This window comes from Macrotis lagotis, chromosome X (assembly GCF_037893015.1).
Source record: "Macrotis lagotis isolate mMagLag1 chromosome X, bilby.v1.9.chrom.fasta, whole genome shotgun sequence".
NCBI lineage: Eukaryota > Metazoa > Chordata > Mammalia > Peramelemorphia > Peramelidae > Macrotis > Macrotis lagotis.
The window spans coordinates 650,709,337-650,728,779 of record NC_133666.1 but is presented as its reverse complement, the minus strand read 5'-3'; the positions used below and the strand labels follow the sequence as shown (position 1 = coordinate 650,728,779).

The 19,443-nt window shown below is 40.4% G+C and overlaps 1 protein-coding gene across 5 annotated transcripts in view; it reads right to left on the bottom strand.

Annotated features, from left to right (window-relative positions):
• IL12RB1 (interleukin 12 receptor subunit beta 1) overlaps window positions 1-19,443 on the bottom strand; it is a 76,731-nt gene that overhangs the window by 19,844 nt on the left and 37,444 nt on the right. For 3 of the 5 annotated variants that reach the window (XM_074204835.1, XM_074204833.1, XM_074204832.1), the window contains 3 exons: window positions 13,138-13,364; window positions 2,445-2,507; window positions 658-772 (listed from right to left, as the gene is read on the bottom strand). In XM_074204835.1, coding sequence (XP_074060936.1) covers window positions 658-772; window positions 2,445-2,507; window positions 13,138-13,180 — 221 coding nt within the window. In that variant the 5' untranslated portion in view covers window positions 13,181-13,364. Of the gene's footprint in view, window positions 1-657; window positions 773-2,444; window positions 2,508-13,137; window positions 13,365-19,443 lie in introns of those variants that run through there. The other 2 variants (XM_074204834.1, XM_074204836.1) reach the window with 2 other exon arrangements.

The window sequence follows — 19,443 nt, the reverse complement described above, 5'->3', positions numbered from 1 at the left end:
TGATAAAGGAGCTAAGTGGATGCTGACTAGAGGACTAGAACAGTTACAATCAATCTCTCATGGCTTCCTTTATGAAATCTTAATCTGAATTCCAGCAAAGTTTATAAAATAAACCTCTTGATAACTGTATTTCAATAAAATTGTTTTCCTTTGTCATTCTATGTACTTGAGAACATCATTCTGAGTAGGCATGATTGGTGCACACCTATTATGCCAAATATGGAGGACTGACTTGAACTTCGGAGTTCTGAGTTTCAGTAAGGTTAAGCCGATTGCCTGCCCATACTAAATCTTGAAACAATATGGCAAACCTTCAGGAACGAAGGGGTGGGAAAAAGAACAATAGTCTAACTAAAGAGAAACTGATTAACCCACATCAAAAATGAAGTAATCCAAAAACCATGCCTATCCATGGGAAAGTCCAGGTGATTATCCTGCACTTTCAGAATGGAAGAAACAGGGAGATACTGTATTAAAAAAAATAATAAAAAAACAATGTTCTGAGAAGGCCTCCTTTGACCTAAGAAAAGTTTTAGAACCCTATTTTCAGAGGTGACTGTAGAGTCAGGATCACTATAATATGTGAGGGTTGCTTCCTTTTAATGGTTCTCCCATTCTCTTTGCCATTGGGAAGTACCTCCTGAGCATTCTACTTACCAGCATCGAAGGAAGTGAGTGACATGGGTAGAGTCACCATCATATTGCCAAGAGCATTCAAAGTCCTTTGGGAAGATCCTGTAACAAAGCAGTTTCCTTGCACCTTCCATAGAGCCTGTGAAAGACCATAAAAAAAGTCTATGTTCAGAGAATATTTACTAGATAAGATCTTAAAACAAAGAATCTATTGTCTATATATATATATATATATATATATATATATATATATATATATGTATATATATATATATATCAGCTCAGTCAACTGTACAGTTTTGCCATTTCCCCAACCTAGTTCTTTCCAACCACCCTAGAATGTACTTTTCCTCCTCCTTGGAAGAAAAGAATTTCTACTATTTGCTAAGTGAACTATGCTGAGCAGTTTATAAATACCAATTTATGATTATTTACTAATAATAGTTGGTGATACCATTATTTCCATTTTTACAATTGAAGAAATCAAGGCAAACTAAGATTACATGATTTACCCAAGGCCACACAACCAATAAGGGTCTTAGGTTAGGTTTGAACTCAGATCTTCCTGACCCAGCACTTTTTTCCACTGCCCCTCAGATTCCTTCCTTCAAGGCTAGTTCACTGGTGCCTCCTTCTCAAAGCCTTTCATAACTCCCCTGGTTATCTCTTTTCTCTCCAGGCAGCAGGGGTTTAAATTGCTGAGGGCAAGCTTCTTGATTCTCCTTTGTTGTATTCTTGTTGTCATTTGTCCTTAGTTCTCAAAGAGTTATCAGGGAGGTGATATCATGCCATGTAAGTGAATTTGGATTTAAATTTGATCGCTAAAACCTCTCAAGATATCTTGGTGTTTATGGGAGCTAGATGATGCCAAACTTAGAAGCTGGGAATAGCCTAAGAATGTGCAAACTGAGTATTTGTTTAACCAGAAAGTATACACCAGTCTTTGGGGAGGCTACAGAGAGATGAGGTGACTTGGTGTCACCTGAAGTTCAAGGAGTGTGTCACCTGATGAGTAACTTAGGTATTAGGGCAGCTAGATGGCACAGTGGGCAGAGTGTTGGCCCTAAAGCCAGGAGTACCAGAATTCAAATCTGCCCTCAGACACTTGACACTTACTAGCTATGTGATCTTGGGCAAGTCACTTAACCCTGATTGCCTCACATCCAGGGCCATCTCCAGTTGTCCTGATTCCTATCTGGACATTGGACCTAGATGGCTCTGGAGAAGAAAGTGAGGTTGGGGACTTAGCAAAGCCCTCTTCCCTCAAGGCCAATTCATGTACTTGTTATGGCATCACTTCCCTGATGTCATGTTCTCCTTCAAGAACAAAGGACAAACATCAGCTCAGGTATTATATTTCATCTATGGATAATTAATACAGTGTCCAACTGTCATCCAGCATGTGCTTAGAAAATGGAATATGACTGCTGCCTCACCTGTGGAGTGGCCCAAGCACAGGGTTGTGTTGGAGCTAGCTCTAATTGGTTCTCAAGTCTATTGTTCCATTTTTAGGGTGAGCATTTACCCCTTGGAAATCAACAGATGTTACAAATCAGGGTTTGATTTATTATTTTGATGATTGGCTAAACTTAAAACAATGGAGAAACATTAATAATGCAGATTGGCACCCTCCACCCCAGGGAACTGATTGTTAAATCTTTTCCAGTATCGAACTCCTACCCAAGCATCAGATGCAGGACTATTACTATGAGGAGCATGAGAGGTGTAAAGTTCTTTGTAAACATGAAAGTACAGTAGAAATGTGAGGTTTTCTTATAAGACTGTGGACTCAGTTCCATTCCTTCCCATACCTGAGCTTCTTTCCCAGACAGGCAGGTCCTGGAAACAGCACTCCCCAGTATTGCATGCCCCACCTGTGTTAGAAGAGATAAGAGTTATTTAGTGGTAAGGGAGGGATCCAGGGCCACTAGATGGGAGGTTTGGAGTTTCCTGCTTGGGGGAGAGAGGTCAGGATCATGATAAAAAAAATTGCACCTCCTACCTCTACAAAGGCACTCTCTGTCATACATGATTCCTTGTTTCTGATGCCCAAATCCCACTCTCTCTAGGGGTTGGGATCTCCCATGTTGCTGCCACAAATACTAGAGGACTCAAAATCCAACCTCTTTTCCTTAATTAATAACCAATGTATGGGCTCTTTAAAGTTTCCTAATATATATATATATATATTACCTCATTTGAATATCCCCACAATACTGGGAGATAGCTACTTTGTATTAGTCTTCCTATTTTTTTAGATGAGGATACTGAGGCTAGAAGTGTTGATGTGGACAAAAGTAGCATAGAGAATAGGGCATTGGGATTGATGTTATGAAGACATGGATTTCAAATAAATTGGAATTCAAATGCTGGCTATTCTAATCTTGCCTCAGACATTTACTAGCTGTGTGACCCTGGACAAGTCACTAATTCTCTGTGCTTCACTTTCCTTATCTGAAAAAAAGGGGATTGAACTAAATGGTGTCTAAGGTGCCCTCCAGCTCTAAATCCATATATCTATAACCTGATAATGGTCCTACGATTAGTAAATGTGTACAATTCTGGTCCTCTTGGTTCTATGTACAATACTTTTCAAAATAGTTTTAGAGAGAGATAACCTGAGTGCAAGGCAATAGGGAGAAGATTCTTGAACAACAAACTTACATAGAACCATTGATCCATTCCCGGAAGGGATCTCACAGAATGTCTAGTCCAACATTTTCATTTTCCAGAAAAGGAAACTGAGACTCAGGGAACTTAAAGATTTTACTCCAAGGTCATAATCAGTCCTATACTGCAAAAGATTATTTTTAAAACAATGGATTGGGAAAGAGAGACTGGACACAAGTAAAACCAATTAGGACAGAAGCTTGAAGTAGGAGTCAGGAGAACTGGCTTTTCCAATATTATCTATGTAATTGGATATAAAGTTACTTCTCCTCTCTAGACCTTGGTTTTCTCATCTGTAAAATGGGCTATGATATCTTACAGGACCATTACAAGAAGACCTGCCATGAGGTCCTATTTATGTAAAGTAGTAGAAATGCCAGATATGATTATCATTAGCCCTGTGGGCATGTTTTGAGATCTAGTTAGACATCAAATCATTCCAGAGACGCTCCTTCCCCTTCATACATTAAAGTTAGGAGAAAGGATACACTCTGCGCCAGTTCTATCAGTCTCTTCTCCACCTTTGTGTTTCTTTGTTTTCTTTCCCTATTTCCTTTTTGTACAATCCAGAATCACTAGCTGCCTGCCTGTCACAGTCTTTAAAGGAGTAGTCATTCTATCCTCTTTTTTTTTTTAAGTTTTTTGCAAGGCAATGGGGTTAAGTGGCTTGCCCAAGGCCATGCAGCTAGGTAATTATTAAGTGTCTGAATCTGGATTTGAACTCAGGTACTCCTGACTCCAGGACCGGTGCTCTATCCACTGCACCACCTAGCCACCCCTCTCTTCTTTCTTTGCCAAACCCAACACACACATGCACATACATATCTCTTCTCCATATTTCTCTGTTTTTATTGAGGTTCCATCATTCCTTCCATCACTCAGTCAAAATCATCCTCTTCCTCATCCCAACCTTCCAACCTACTGCCCAGTCTCCCATTCATACTTTTTCTTTCTGCTCATCTTCCTACCCACCTAGTTTAGAGGCCCTTATCACTTTTCATGTTAAATATTCCTCGTAGCTTCCTAATTCATCTTTCTCTAACTAGACTCTTCCTCTTCCCACCCATCACCCACTGTACTGTCAGAATTATGTTCCTAATACACAGGTCTGACTGGAATCACACTTACTCCCTGTATGATATTACCTATGTTATTTAACCTACTCAGATCTCACTTTCTTCATCTGTAAAAGAAGAACATTGTACCAAATGGCTTCTGAAGTTCCTTTCAATAATAGATCTTTGATCACTGGGCTACTTAAGAATTGTCTGTGACTCCCCATTTCCTCTCTAACAAATCCAATGCCTTAGTCTGGTTTTAAAAACCATCCATAGACCAGCATCAGCTTTCACTCTCATAATCTTCCCTGTCATGCAGTCTAGATACCAGTCAAAGACTGGTAGATCCTTTGTAGGAGCTGGCTATAATATCTGCATTGCACTTCCTGCTCACCTCTAGCTTTCTTTGAGGAACAGATTAGATATGACCTACCTAAATCTTTTCCTATTTCCTGTGGCTTTTGATGGTCTCTCTCTTCTCAAATTACATAGCTATTACTTCTTTTCTTCCTCACTGCACACCCCAAGAATAATGCAAGCTCTCAAAACAAAGAGTTATTTCAGTCTTGTCTTTGCATCCCCAGTACTTGGAAGAGTATGCATCAGATAGATGCTTAGAAAAGATTGGGTCAATTATTATTGTCACCATGGGTTCAAGCAAGGATTATTATTTCCAAGGGAAACAATTTCATTTCAGAAATAATCAAGGATAAAAATGTGCATACCCTTTGATCCAGCAATACCACTACTGGGTCTATGCCCTGAAGAGATCATGAAAAAGTAAAACCATCATTTGGACAAGAATATTCATAGTAGCCCTGTTTGTGGTGGCAAAGAATTGGAAATTAAGGGGATGTCCATCAATTGGGGAATGGTTGAACAAATTGTGGTATATGTATGTGATGGAACACTATTGTTCTATTAGAAATCAAGAGGAATGAGATTTCAGAGAAGCTTGGAAAACTTGCATGAATTGATGCTGAGTGAGATGAGCAGAACCAGAAGAACAATCTACACTCTAATGACATGGGGTAATGATCAACCTTGCTGGACCTGCTCACTCCATCAGTGCAATAATCAGTGACAATTGTAGGATATCTGTGATGGAGAATACCATCTGTATCCAGAGAAGAAACTGTGGAGTTTAAACAAAGATCAAAGATTACTATCTTCAGTTTTTAAAAAAAAAAAAGTTGTCTTATGTACCACATAAGTTTGCTATCTCTAATATTTTATTTCTTCCTCCAAGATATATTTTTTTTCTCTCAACACATTCAATTTTGATCAATGCATATCATGGAAACAAGGTAAAAATTATCAGATTGCCTTCTGTTGGAGGGAGGGAGGAGGGAAGGGAGGAGGAAAAATTGTAAAATTCAAAACCCTACAAAAAAGATTGTTAGAAACTACTATTGTATATAACTGGAATGAAAAATTACTCTAAATCATTCTTGATTAGAGAAATGCAAATTAAAGTATCTCTGAGATACCACCTCACACCTCCCAGATTGAACAAAAAACCAGAAAGGATAATGGTCATTGTTGGAGGGGATGTAGGAAATCTGGGACACTAATGCATTTTTGGTGGAGTTGTGAACTGATCCAACCTTTCAGGAGAGCAATTTGGAATTATGCCCAAAGGGCAATAAAAATGTGCATACTCTTTGATCCAGCAATGCCACTACTGGGTCTGTATCCTGAAGAGATCATGAAAAAGGGTAAAAATCCCACATATACAAAAATATTCATAGCAGCTCTGTTTCTAGTGGCAAAGAATTGGAAATTAGGGAACTATCTATCAACTGGGGGATGACTGAACAAATTGCAATAGATGTATAGGATGGAACACCATTGCTCTATAAGAAGAAATCATGAGTGATGGATTTCAGAAAATCCTGGAATGACTTACATGAATTGATGCTGAGTAAGATGAACAGAACCAGAAGAACATTATACATACTAATAACAACATGGGGTGATGATCAATCATGATGGACTTACTCATTCCTTCAGTGCAATAATCAAGGACAATTTTAGGGAATTTGTAATGGAGAATAATCTGTATCCAGAAAAGTTTAAATGAAGACCAAAGCTTATTATCTTCAGTTTTTAAAAGTTCTTATGTAATATGTCATTTTGCTATCCCTAATGTTTTCTTTCTTCCTTTTGAATCTAATTCTTCTCTCACAAGTTCAATTTCGATCTATGCTTATCATGGCTGCAAATATAAAGCCTATATTAGATTGTCTTCTGTTGGGGAGAGGGGAAAGGAAAGAGAGGAAAGAAGAAAAATTTTAAAACTCAAAATCTTACAAAAAATGTTTGGTAGAAACTACCTTTGAATGTAATTGGAAAACAAAGTATTTATATAATAATTTAAAAAGAAATAATCAATGATATACTTTCAGGGGCTCCTCAAAGCCATGATAGGGTTAAAATCCTTAGCATGGCATTCTACCTCCAATCTACTTTGCCAGCTTTATGACCTGTTTGATTTAGTAGGGAAAAAAAAAAAAACCTCTGAACTTGAGGTCAGGATGATTTGAGATTGAATCCATCTCTGACACTTACTAGCCTTACAACTTTAGCCTCAATTTTCCTAATCTGTAAAATGTAAATAAAGGCACCTAGTTCACAGGGTTGTTAAGGTGTATTAAATGAGATGAAGCTGATATGGGAAATGCTTTGCAAGTCTTAAGATGCTATAAACATAATAGTTCTTGTTGCAATTATTATTTCCCTGTGACTTTATTTAGTGTAAATGAGAGAAGACTTTGGAGGGGAGAAGGTGACATGACTACTGTTTTTAAGGTGTGGAGGATTGTCATATGAAAGGAGAGTGGGATTTATTCTGCTTTGACTTCTCACCTAGAACTAGAAACAAGGAGTAGGAATTGTGTAGATTTTGGCTCATTACTAGCAGAAAAAAACAATGAGTTAATCAAGACTTGAATGTCACTGAGAACTCTGACTTCCAGTAGATGTTGGAAAGATTGTTTTTATTTTATTTCTTGGGGGCGGGACATTGTTGAGGAGATTTAGGGTGCAAATCAATTGGGATTAAGTGACTTGCCCAGGGGGATACTGCTAAATAATTATTGTGGCCTCTGAGGCCAGATTGAATTTAGGTTCTTCTGACTCCCTGGCCAGTACTCTATCCATTGTGCCACATAGCTGCTTCTGAATGGGATTCTTAGTCATCTAGGGAGTAGACTGGATGCTTTCCCAGTTCAACTCTCAACTTTGAGATTTAGGGACACTCGGTGGACTCTCAAGGGGCAGCGGAAACTTGGTAGTTTCCCGTAAATCCAAGGGTCAGAGCAGCTGCATGTGTGTGATCACGGGAAAATAGCTTAGCTTCTCTGAACTTCAGTTTGCTCAATCGTAAAATGAGGTTAATAACAGCAGCTCTACTACCTACTGGAATGGAATTAGAGGAAGTCACGAGACCAGGCCACTATAGTGAGTCCACTATAAATCTATGTTACACTTAACCTCAACTGGGCTCTCACTGCAACAAAGCAATCTTTTTACTGGAATCAATACACTATCCCACTAACACAGGAGCTCTTTAACCCTCCTCAAGCCTCCCAAGGCCCTTCCTCCTAGCTGAGGACCTTGGCATACTTTACCCCCAAATTGAGGCCATTTGCTGGGAACTTCCTCCTTTCTCCTCCTCATATCATCTTCCTCAGGTACCTTCTTGCTACTATTTCTTCCTTCATCCTTTTCTCATATGAATGGTAGTCTTCCTCCATCTCAAAGTCAAAGCCCTCTACAAACACAAGTGATCCATTCCATCCCCTCTTCACCAGGTTGCCTCCTCTTTCAGCCCCATTCTATCACTAGAGCAGCTAGGTGGCATAGTGGATAGAGCACTGGTCTTGGATTCAGGAGAAGGGGAGTTCAAATCCAGCCTCAGATACTTGACTCTTACTAGTCATGTGACCTTGGGTAAGTCACTTAACCCTGATTGCCTCACATCCAGGGCCATCTCCAGGCATCTTGATTCTTATCTGGCCACTAGACCCAGATGGCTTTGGAGGAGAAAGTGAAGCTGGTGACTCAACACATCACTCTCTCATTCAAATTCAATTCATTTGCTTGTCATGGCATTACCTCCCTGATGTCATGGTCTTCTTTGAAAATGAAGGACAAAAACCATAATTTTCAATCTTTTCTTATTCACTAACTCCTTCCCTACTTATGCCTACATGTCTCCTCCACTCAAAACCCCCTCATTTGATCTGTCCATCCCCATGAGTGATCAACCTATATCTCATCTCCCTTTTGTGGTCAAACAAAACAAAAAACCACAATGCACTTCCTCTTCTCTCATGCGCTTCTAAATTCTTGGCCATCTGACTTCTCACCTCGTGAATCATCTCAAACTGTTTTTTCCAAAGTTACCAATGATTTTTTTAATTGCCAAATCAAATGACCCTTTCTCAGCCCTTAGCCCTCTTGACTTCTCTGCAACCAGTCATGTTCTTCCCTTAGATACTCTTGCCTCTGAAGGTTTTTTTGGTTCTCTTCCTGCCTGACTAGTCCTAAGTCTCCTTTGCTGAATTTTCATCCAGCTGGTATACATTAACTATGAGTATATTCCATGTATGGAATATTTTTCCATCCATGAGAGGCATTATAGGATTCATCAGAGTAGGAGTTGAGAGGGTACAATAAATACCCAGGCTCCTCACACTTACTAGCAATGTGACCAGTTTCTTCAGGTTAAAATGAGAGAGTTAAACTAAGCTCTGTGTCCCAAAGTCCTTCCCATCTCAGTCTATGAACTTACTGTATGTTCAAGCCAAAATGAACAATCACCACTGCTTTGGAACATTTTGTTCCATTTCCCCCTCTGGTCCTTTGCCCATGCAGTTCTTGTCTTTGCCTGCTGACACCCTCCCCTTTCTGCTAAATCTCTATCATGGTTCCTCTTCTATTCTTCCTCCATCTGCTTCCTCTGGTGATCTCATCAGCTCCAAGACTTCAGTGATCATCCTTATGCTGATGATTCCCAGATCTACTTATCCAGCTCTAATGATCAGATTTGCATCTCTGATTACCTATTGGAAATTTAGAACTGGATGTCCCCTGGACATCTTAAACTTAACATGGTCAAACCTGAATTCACCATCTTTCCCATTCTACTCCTTCAATAAAGGGCACCACCATTTTTTCAGTCATCCAGACTTTCAGCCTTACTATTTGTTATCTTTGTCACTCTGTCTTACTGAACATATCAAATCAGTTACCAAATCTTATCATTTCTACCTGGACAACATCTTGGCTGATTGGTCTTCCTACCATGTCTCCCCTCCACACAGCTGCAATGCAAATCTTCCTAGAGTACACAGTTCATGTCTCCACCACACCTCCAGGATCAAATAAAGACTCTGTTTTTTTGTTTTTTTGCATGGTAATGGGGTTAAGGGACTTGCCTAAGGTCACACAGTCAAGTAAGTATTATGTGTCTGAGGTCATATTTGAACTCAGGTCCTCCTGACTCCAGGACCAGTGCTCTATCCACCTAGCTGCCCCTCTGTTTGGTTTTAAAAATCTTTGACAGCTTGGTCCATTTCCAGTCTTCACTTTGCTCTGGTGTTCCTCAGAGAGGACACTTCAGTTCCTGATTCTAGACTGTCCCTCCTCACCTCTGCTTCTACCTTCCTTCATTTCCTTCAAGACTCAGCTTAAATATAATTTTTTTTATTTTTTCCAATTACATGCAAAGATAGTTTTCAACATACATTCTTTTGCAAATTGTTGAGTTCCACTTTTTTTAACCACCCCTCTTTCCCTCCCCCTCCCTATGACAGCAAACAATCTGATATAAGTTGTACACGTATAATTGTGTCTAATATTTCAAAATATCACATTCTGCAAGAAGTTTTCCTGGTCCCTCTAGTTGCCAATGACTTCTCCAATATTTTTATTGTTGTTCAGTCTTTTTAATCCTGTCCAATCCTTTGTGAACCCATTTGGGATTTTCTTGACAAAAATACTGAAGGGTTTGCCATTTTCTTCTCCAGCTCATTTTACCAATGAGGAAACTGAGGCAGACAGAGTTAAGTGACTTTTCCAGGATCACACAGCTAGTATCAGGGTTGGATTTGAACTCAGACAGATGAGTCTTCATGACTCCAGGCCCAGCATTTTATCTAGTATGCCCTTTCTCTGAGATTATCTCCCATTTATATACTATCCTCTACCCTGTGACTTAAGATCATTTATATTGTGTACACTTATCTTTTTGTATGCCACCTCCTCCATGAGAATGTGAGCTTCCTTTTACTTTCCCTTGTAGCCCAGTGCTTAGTATAATGCCTAATCCATAGAAGGAGGTTAAAAAATACTTGCTGACCAACTGACTGACTGTCCTGACAAGGCAGTTATGAAAAAAAGTACGTTGTAACTTTCAAATCCAATGATTGTGCATTAAGCATCTACTGTGTGAAGAGCACTGTCCTAGGTCCTGATGGATTCCTGGTAGAAGTAACTGGAATCATACTTTGAAGGAAGCATCTTTTTCTATAAGGCAGAAGTGAGAAGAGAGTACATTCCAGATATGAGAGAATAACTATGCAAAGGTGTGGAGGTAAGGAAATAGAATTTGTACATAAGGAATAACACATGGACCAGTTTGACTGGAACCTCAAAATGGGGAAAAAAATAAGACTGGAAAGGGGGGGGGAACTGCAAAGGACTTAAATATTAGGTATAAGGGCAGCTAGGTGGCACAGTAAATAGAGCATGGGCCTTGAAGTCAGGAGGATCTGAGTTCAAATTTGACCCCAGACACAATACTCACTTAGTCGTATGACCTTGGACAAGTCATTTGACTCCATTGCCTTGCAAAAAAGCCCAAACAAACAAAAAACAAAAGCAAAATGTTAAGTTGTGATGTGTCTTCTCTAGACCAGGCTGATGGGTTTCCAAATTCATTATTATAGCTAATTGAACTCTAGAGTGTCCTGTGGCACCATGATCCCTGACCCCTCTTCCAAGGGGTCTCCTCAGTTCCTCCAGTTGTCCAGAAGGTCAAGCATCCTGAGCCCCTGTGTTTCTCTAACCACTTATAGAACACCCTGAGAGCCCACAGCTTCACATCCTGTTTCCTGTTTGCAACTGACTTTCCTTGACCTCCTATAAGAATCCCTTCCCCAGTGTTTCCACATTATCACTAAGTCACTAAGTCATAGGCAGAGGCTAAACAAAATGTGACCGGAAATCTTCCTGAGCCAGTCTCTTCCTGGTCTGTCCTCTCTTCTTCCTAAGAACTATGCATCACTGAGAAATCAATCTATGCCTCAGATGCCTCTGGTGCAGACCCCACCCCTGGGGAGAGCAACACCAAAGGATGCTTCAGAAAACAATTGTTCTATCTCCCTCTTATTTTTTGCAAGAGTATTAGACCCAATTGATACCTTCCCCTTCCCTAATTTACAGCTGAGGAAATTGAGGCCTAGAGAGGTTAAGTGATTTACCCAGAGTGACACAGTTAATATCTAAGAAATTGGATTTGAATCCAGGCTTTCTGGCTCTCTCTACCATACCATACCATACCATACCATACCATACCATACCATACCATACCATACCATACCATACATACCACACCATACATACCATACCATACCATACATACCACACCATACATACCATACCATACCATACATACCATACCATATTGCTTCTCATAAGGCAAATCTGATAGGAATGGGATATGCAATCTGAGACTTAGAAAAAGGAATGACTTGCCCAAAAGTTTCCTAGTTAGTAAGTAGAAGAATCTAGATTTGAACCTAAGGCTTATGACTCCAAATCAAATGCTACAGTCACTGGAGACTATCTTCTTCATTCTTGAATCCAGCAGGTTCAAAGCCTCAAATGTGCCCTTCAGAAGAATCTTTTTCCTGGATAGGGCAGGGCTGAAAAATCCTTAATCCCCTTTCCTTCTCATTTTTCTAGATTCCATAGAGACTCTGCCCTTAGAACTAGAATTGAGTAGGTCACAGCTTTCTTTATATTTGCTATATCTATGTGAAATCTCAGTCTCAGAAAGAGCCCACCCAGACAGCTGAGCTCTGCCACCAATTCACTATATAACCATGGGCATTCCCCTCTCCTGGTCTTATTTTCCTCAACTATAAAATGAAAAAATTAGACTCCCTGGTATCTAAGTCCCTCCCCACTCTCAAAATACCTCTCTAGATATAAACTAGCAAGGCCATTTCCCAAGCTAGAATGAAGTTCAGATTCTTGGTCCTGGCATCCAAGGCCCTCTATAGACTATTCCCATTCATATGTCTCCTTGTTCTTCTATATCAAGAGGCATCATTACAGAGTACAATGGAGTAGGAGTTGAGAAGGCACAGTAATACCCCTACTTTGGACCTAGCTTGTAACCAATTTCCCCCAATCGAGTTAGACTAAGTTCTATGCCCAAAGTCCTTCCCATCTCAATCTTTGAATTTATTGTTGCATGCCAGATTGAATAACTCACCCCATCACTCAAACATGCTGGCAATTTCCCCCTCTCTGACTCTTTGCCCGACACAGTTCACCTCTGCCTGGAATGTCTTCTCCCTAGTCTCATCTTTACCTGCTCCTTCCCCTTTCTTCCAAGCCCACCTTCTCCCTGATGTTTCCTGGGCTCTCCCCCGACCCCACCCCATGCTTTTGGGAGTGGAAGCATCCTGTCATTTGTCTTTTTGGATACAGGAAAAATTATACAATATAATAAGGACTTTCTCCCTTCAGCTGAACTCACCGCTTTGAGCCAAGACAGCAACAATCAGAAGGATCCAAGGCATCCTTTCCCTATGAGGCTTGAAAGCAGAGGCTGGAGTCTCCTTTTGCAGGTGGGGCCTCTGAGCTGGAAGAAGGATCTAATCCAGGGCCAACCAGGAGGGGCCCCCAGATCACTAGTAGCAAACCTGGTACTGCTGCTGAGTTGAACTGGGAGCTGGTGGGGCCCTACCCAAATGCATATTGCAACTGTGCATGGGAAAGAATAAGTGAGAAAAAGTGACATCAAACATCCCTCCCTCTTTTAGTCAAAGTAAAACTGAAAGAAAATGTGTCAAGGTTTGGAGGGCCCCTTATAACCCACCAGCTGGGCAGAACCACAGAGCCACCGCATGGTGACTCATTTAGAGCCTGGGGAGCCAGGGCATTGACTGTAGGCCTACTAGCTCCTGAGTCACTAAGTCACCAGCCTGGTGAACTCATTGAAGATGATGCCCATCAAGACAAAATAGGGATTTCCAAGGAAGAAAACAAGCATTGGTTAAGACTTACTATGTGAACATCTAGGTGGCCCAGTAGGTAAAGCACAAGCCCTGGAGTCTGAAGGACCTGAGTTCCAATGTGACCTGAGACACTTGACACTAGCAGTGTGACCTTAGGCAAGTCACTTCCTGATTGCTTCACATTCAGGGCCATCTCCAGTCATCTTGATTGGTATCTGGCCACTGTACGCAGATGGTTCTGGAGGAGAAAGCTTAACCCTGCTTCCTTCAGACCCAATTCACACGCATGTCATGGTATCATCTCGTTGATGTCATGGTCATCTTTGAGAATGAAGGACACCAACAATAACAATAACTACGTGCGAGGCATTAAGCTAAGGCACTTTGCATATATTATCTCATTTGATCTTTATCGCAACTCTGGGAGGTGCCCCTCTGCTGCTATAACCCTCAATTTAACAGTTGACAAAACTAAGGCAAACATAGAAGCAAATTGTCCAGTCATACATTTAGTAAGTATCTGAGCCCCAGTACGCAATCCACTGCACCACCTAGCTGTCAAGGAAGCTCTAAAAAGAAGATACCATAGTCCGACAGCTATCCTGGCTACAAAAGAACCCTGGAGCCTTTGATTACAGTCTTGGTTCTGCAACTTACCAGATGTGCTATGATACTTTCTGAGCCTCAGTGTCCCCTTATGCAAAATATACCTGAATTCTGTAGTGCCAAAGAACTAGAAACTAAGGGATGGCAAATTAATTGGTGAACGACTAAACAAAGTATGAGATATGAATTGTGCTAAATGCTATTGTGCTAAAAATGATGATTTCAAAGCAACCTGGTAAAAAACATATATGGACTGATGCAGAGAGAAGTGAGTAGAACCAGAAGATTAATCAATTTTGAAAGTCCTAAGAACTTGGATCAATGCAATGATCGGTCATGATTCCAGAGGACCCATGGGGAAGGATGCTCCTGTCAGAAAAAATGATAACTGAAATGTAGAATTAGACATGCTTTGGGGGTATGGTTGAGGCCAGAATGTGTTCTGCTTAACTCACTTATTTATCACAAGGATCTTGTTTTTCTTTCCTTCTATCCTTCTTCCCTTTCTTTCTCCCTCCCCTTTTTATATGCTATCTTTCCTGCTTGCCTTTTCTTTCTTTCTTCCATCCTTCCTTTCTCCCTCCCTTCCTCCTCTCCTCTCTCTCTCTCTCTCTCTCTCTCTCTCTCTCTCTCTCCCCCACTCTCACTCTCACTCTCCTTCTCTTGCTGTCATTTCTTCCTGTAGGAAATGGAGAAGGTGGGAGAGATTTTTAAAAAGTTTGATAGGGGTGGCTAGGTGGTGCAATGGATAGAGCACCGGCCCTGGAGTCAGGAGTACCTGAGTTCAAATCCGGTCTCAGACACTAAATAATTATCTAGCTGTGTGGCCTTGGGCAAGCCACTTAACTCCACTTGTCTTGCAAAAAAACCTAAAAAAAAAAAAGTTTGATAATTGAAAAGAATTCATTGAAAATAGACATAAAATAACTATTGAAGGTGAATGCTGTGAAAATATAATGCCTAGCATGACCCCAGAGGATGAGATGCCCTTTTTCTGCATTGGGATATAATGTTAGACTTTTTTGATGAGTTGGTCAGTTTTGCCAAGGTATTTGTTCTCTGCCAAGAGGCAATGAGATGACTCAGTGAATACAGCACAAAATCTGGAGTCAGAATAAAACTAAGTTCAAATCCTGCCTCAGATACTCCCTACTGTGTGACTCTAGGAAAGTCTCTTCCCCCTCTGTTTGCCTTAGTTTCCTCATCTGTAAAATGGGACTAAAATAGCACTTTTTTAGTTTTTTTTCCCAAGGCAAATTGGAGTTAAGTGGCTTGCCCAAGGCCACACAGCTAGGTAATTATTCAGTGTCTGAGGCTGGATTTGAACTCAGGTCCTCCTGACTCCAGGGCCAGTGCTCTATTCACTGCACCACCTAGCCACCCCTAGACACTTTCAATAAGTATTTATGTAATACTTAATAATTTATATAATAAGAGTATGACTTAAATAATTTTAACACTTTAAATAATTTAAATGAATTATCTCTGCCTTAGTTTTCTCAGTTGTAAAGTTGGGGATCATAATAGCTCATGCTTGCTATGAGGATTATATGAGATAATATTTGGAAAGTGTCTGATACATAGTTGTTGCCTTTTCCCCTCCATTCTCAAAGAAGATCATGACATCAGGGAGGTGATGCCATGATACATGTCTGAATTTTATTTGAGTGAGGGGGTGCTGTGTTGAGTCACCATCCTCACTTTCTCCTCCTGAGTCATCTGGATCCAATGGCCAGATATGAATCAGGATGTGACAGGGGATGGTCCTGGATGCAAGGCAATCAAGGTTAAGTGACTTTCCCAAGGTCACACAGTAAGTATCAGAGATCAGATTTGAGCTCAGTCCTCCTGACTCACTGTACCATCTATCTGTCCCAATAATAAAAATAATGATAGATATTAGCTAACATCTATATAATTCTATTTCCCAGGTACTTTATGATGATCTCCTTTGTTACTCATAATGACCCTGCAAGCCAGGTGCTATTTTGATCCTCTTTTACAGTTGAGGAAACTGAGGCAATCAGAAGTTAAGTGATTTGCCTAGGATCCCATAGCTAGAATCTGAGATTGGATTTGAATTCAGATCCTCATGACTCCAGATCCAATATTCCATCTACTCTGTCCACATAGTTGTCTAGATAAAAATAAAATGATAGAATTTTTTTTCTCTCTCAAAATTTCCAATTGATTTTTAAACTCCTTCCTGATTTCTTCAAGGAAGTCTTTCTGGGCTAGAGACCAATTCACATTCTCCTCAGAAGTGCAAGGTCTCTCTGGGTTAGAATCTATTTTTTTCTAAGTATTTCCCCATGGGGGCCCCCTCATTTCGCTGGCCTTTCTTCATATTTCTAGGATCTTGTGTTGGGGGGGCTGGCTCTCAGAGGTTTGCTTTTGAAGATCCTAGAGGCTTTATTCACTTGGCTTAGTGATTCCAAGGTCCAGCCAATAGGGGGCACTGGTTGCTTTCTCTGGAGTGTTTAGGGCCCTCAGTAGCAGGGTCTGAGTTAACCTTGAACAATGAATGTGTTAAGTCTTTGGGGGGGTTAATCTCTTTCCTTTGAGTGAACTCTGTTGCCCCACTTTAGCCTGAGGGGGTGGGGGTGTTGTTTATTGTGTGTTCTGGGCAAAGGGCTCAGCTAAAAGTATGGAGCTCAGGTCCCTGGTCCAGCTGGTTGTTCCCCAGGCCTGCTCTGAAACTCTGTGCTGGAACTCAGGCCAAAGACTCCATCTCACACCCACCACTCACCAAAATCTCTACAGCCGGGGTGGCTAGGTGGCACAGTGGATAGGGCATCAGCCCTGGAGTCAGGGTTCAAATCTAGCCTCAGACACCTAATAATTACCTAGTCTCCTTGGGCAAGCCATTTAACCCCATTGCCTTGTGAAAAAAAAAACAAAAACAAAAACAAAACTACAGCTGAGGCTGACCCTCTGGCTTCCCCTAGCTGCTGTCCTGCACTGTCTCCCAGTTCACCCAGGATCCCCTGAGACAGACATTCTTGGTAGGTGTTCTCCTAGCTTCTCTTTCTAGGTTTTGTAGATCGAATTTCTTTTTTTTAATTAATTTTTATTAAAGATATTATTTGACTTTTACAATTTTCCCCCCAATCTTACTTCCCTCCCCCCATCCCCCCACTGAAAGCACTCTGCCAGTCTTTACTTTGTTTCCATGTTGTACCTTGATACAAATTGGGTGTGATGAGAGAGAAACCATATCCTTAAAGAAGAGAAGTCTACTTAAAGAAGAGAAGTCTACGATCAGATTTCTGTTAAGAGGTTTCTTTCTTGTTTTTTTTGAGGGGAAAGAGGAGCACTTAACTCAGTGCCTGTCTTCTCTCTGCCATCTTGGCCAGAAGTCGAAAGAATTTTTCTAAATTAATTTAAAATCCTCCCAGCTCTCATCTTGTGTCCTACAGGTCCCTCCCTCCCAGCTCTGACCTGGGTTCTTAAGGGACTTAACTGACATTTCTGTGTTCTACCACTGGTCACCAGGAGAGGGCTGTCTATGCATCTCACTGATCCAGAAGGTGTTAATGTTTATCCTTTAGCATCAATAGATTGATGCAAACTAGGGTTTCCTAACCTTTTTCTAGAATAAGAACCATTTTTTTCCTCTCCTTTCCAATTAAACAAATTTTTTTTAGAGTACCTGTTATGTTCTGAGTCCTGAAAGAGATGCAAAGCTGAAGAAGAGGGTACTCTTTCCTTCAAGAACATGAGAAAAACCAGGACCCCTTTATCCTTCAAGAATCCCACCTTGCCCACCCAGACCCTACCTGGACCTTCCCTTCTCCATATTTGAATATTGAATAATGGTGGTGATAATATATCAGACAGCCTGCTGGACCTTGCCTTAAACCCTACAGCAACCCCCTAAGGACCTCCAGGCCTCTCCATCTTCCCCAAAACCCTGGTTGAAGCCTAGTCTTGGTGCTATAGTCTGATTGTGAACTTGTAGAGTCTTGTTTTTCTATTTATATTTCGGATACTTAGTACAAAATGACCTTAGTCCTGGACACATACTCTTTGATCTAGTGACATTAAGCTATTATTAAGCAGAGGAGCAGAAGTGGGAAAGTGGAAAACTTGTTTTTAACTTGTTCAATAGTATCAGTAGATCAAAGAGTATGTGTCCAGGACTAAGGTCATTTTGTACATAGCACCCAAAATATATGTTCCTTGAACAGTCAGCATAATTAATCATATCAATAACAAAACTAACAGAAACCATCTGATTATTTCAATAGATGTTAAAAAATAGTTTTTGACAAAATGCAATACCCATTCCTATTATAAGCACTAGGGAGCATAGGAATAAATGAGTTTTTCCTCAAAATGATAAGCAGTATGGGGCGGCTAGGTGGCGTAGTGGATAGAGCGCCAGCCCTAGAGTCAGAAGGACCTGAGCTCAAATCCATCCTCAGACACTTAATAATTACCTAGCTGTGTGGCCTTGGGCAAGTCACTTAACCCCATTGCCGTGCCCCCCCCCCCAAAATGATAAGCAGTATCTATCTAAAACTTTCAGCAAGCTTGATATGTAAGGTGGATGAAATAGAATCATTCCCAAAAAAATCGGGAGTGGAAGAAGAATGCCCTTATCATCACGATTATTCAATATTGAACTAGAAAGTTTTAGCAATGAGAAGAAAACGTAAATAAAGGAATTAGAATGGGCAATCAGGAAACAAAATTATCACTCTTTGCAGATAGGACACTTTTTTTTTTGCAAGGCAATGAGGTTAAGTGGCTTGTCCAAGGCCACATAGCTTGGTAATTATTAAGTGTCTGAGGCTGGATTTGAACTCAGGTCCTCCTGACTACAAGGCCGATGCTCTATCCACTGCGCCACCTAGCCACCCCTGCAAATCAGATACTTAAAGAACCCCAGAGAATAAACTAAAAACTATTTAAAACAAATAATAACTTTAGTAAAGTTGCAGGATATAAAATAAACTAAGATAAATCATTGGCATTTTTTCAACGAAGTCTAGTAGCAAGAAACAGAAAAAAATTCCGTTCAAAATAACTATAGACAATATAAAAAATATGAAAGTCTACTTTGTGAAGACAAACCTAAGAACTGTATGGATACAATTACAAAACACTTTTCACACAAATAAAGTAAGATCTAAACAACTGAGAAAATATCAATTGCTCATGGATTTAATAAAAATGACAATTCTATCTAAATTAATCTAATTATTCAGTTCCTT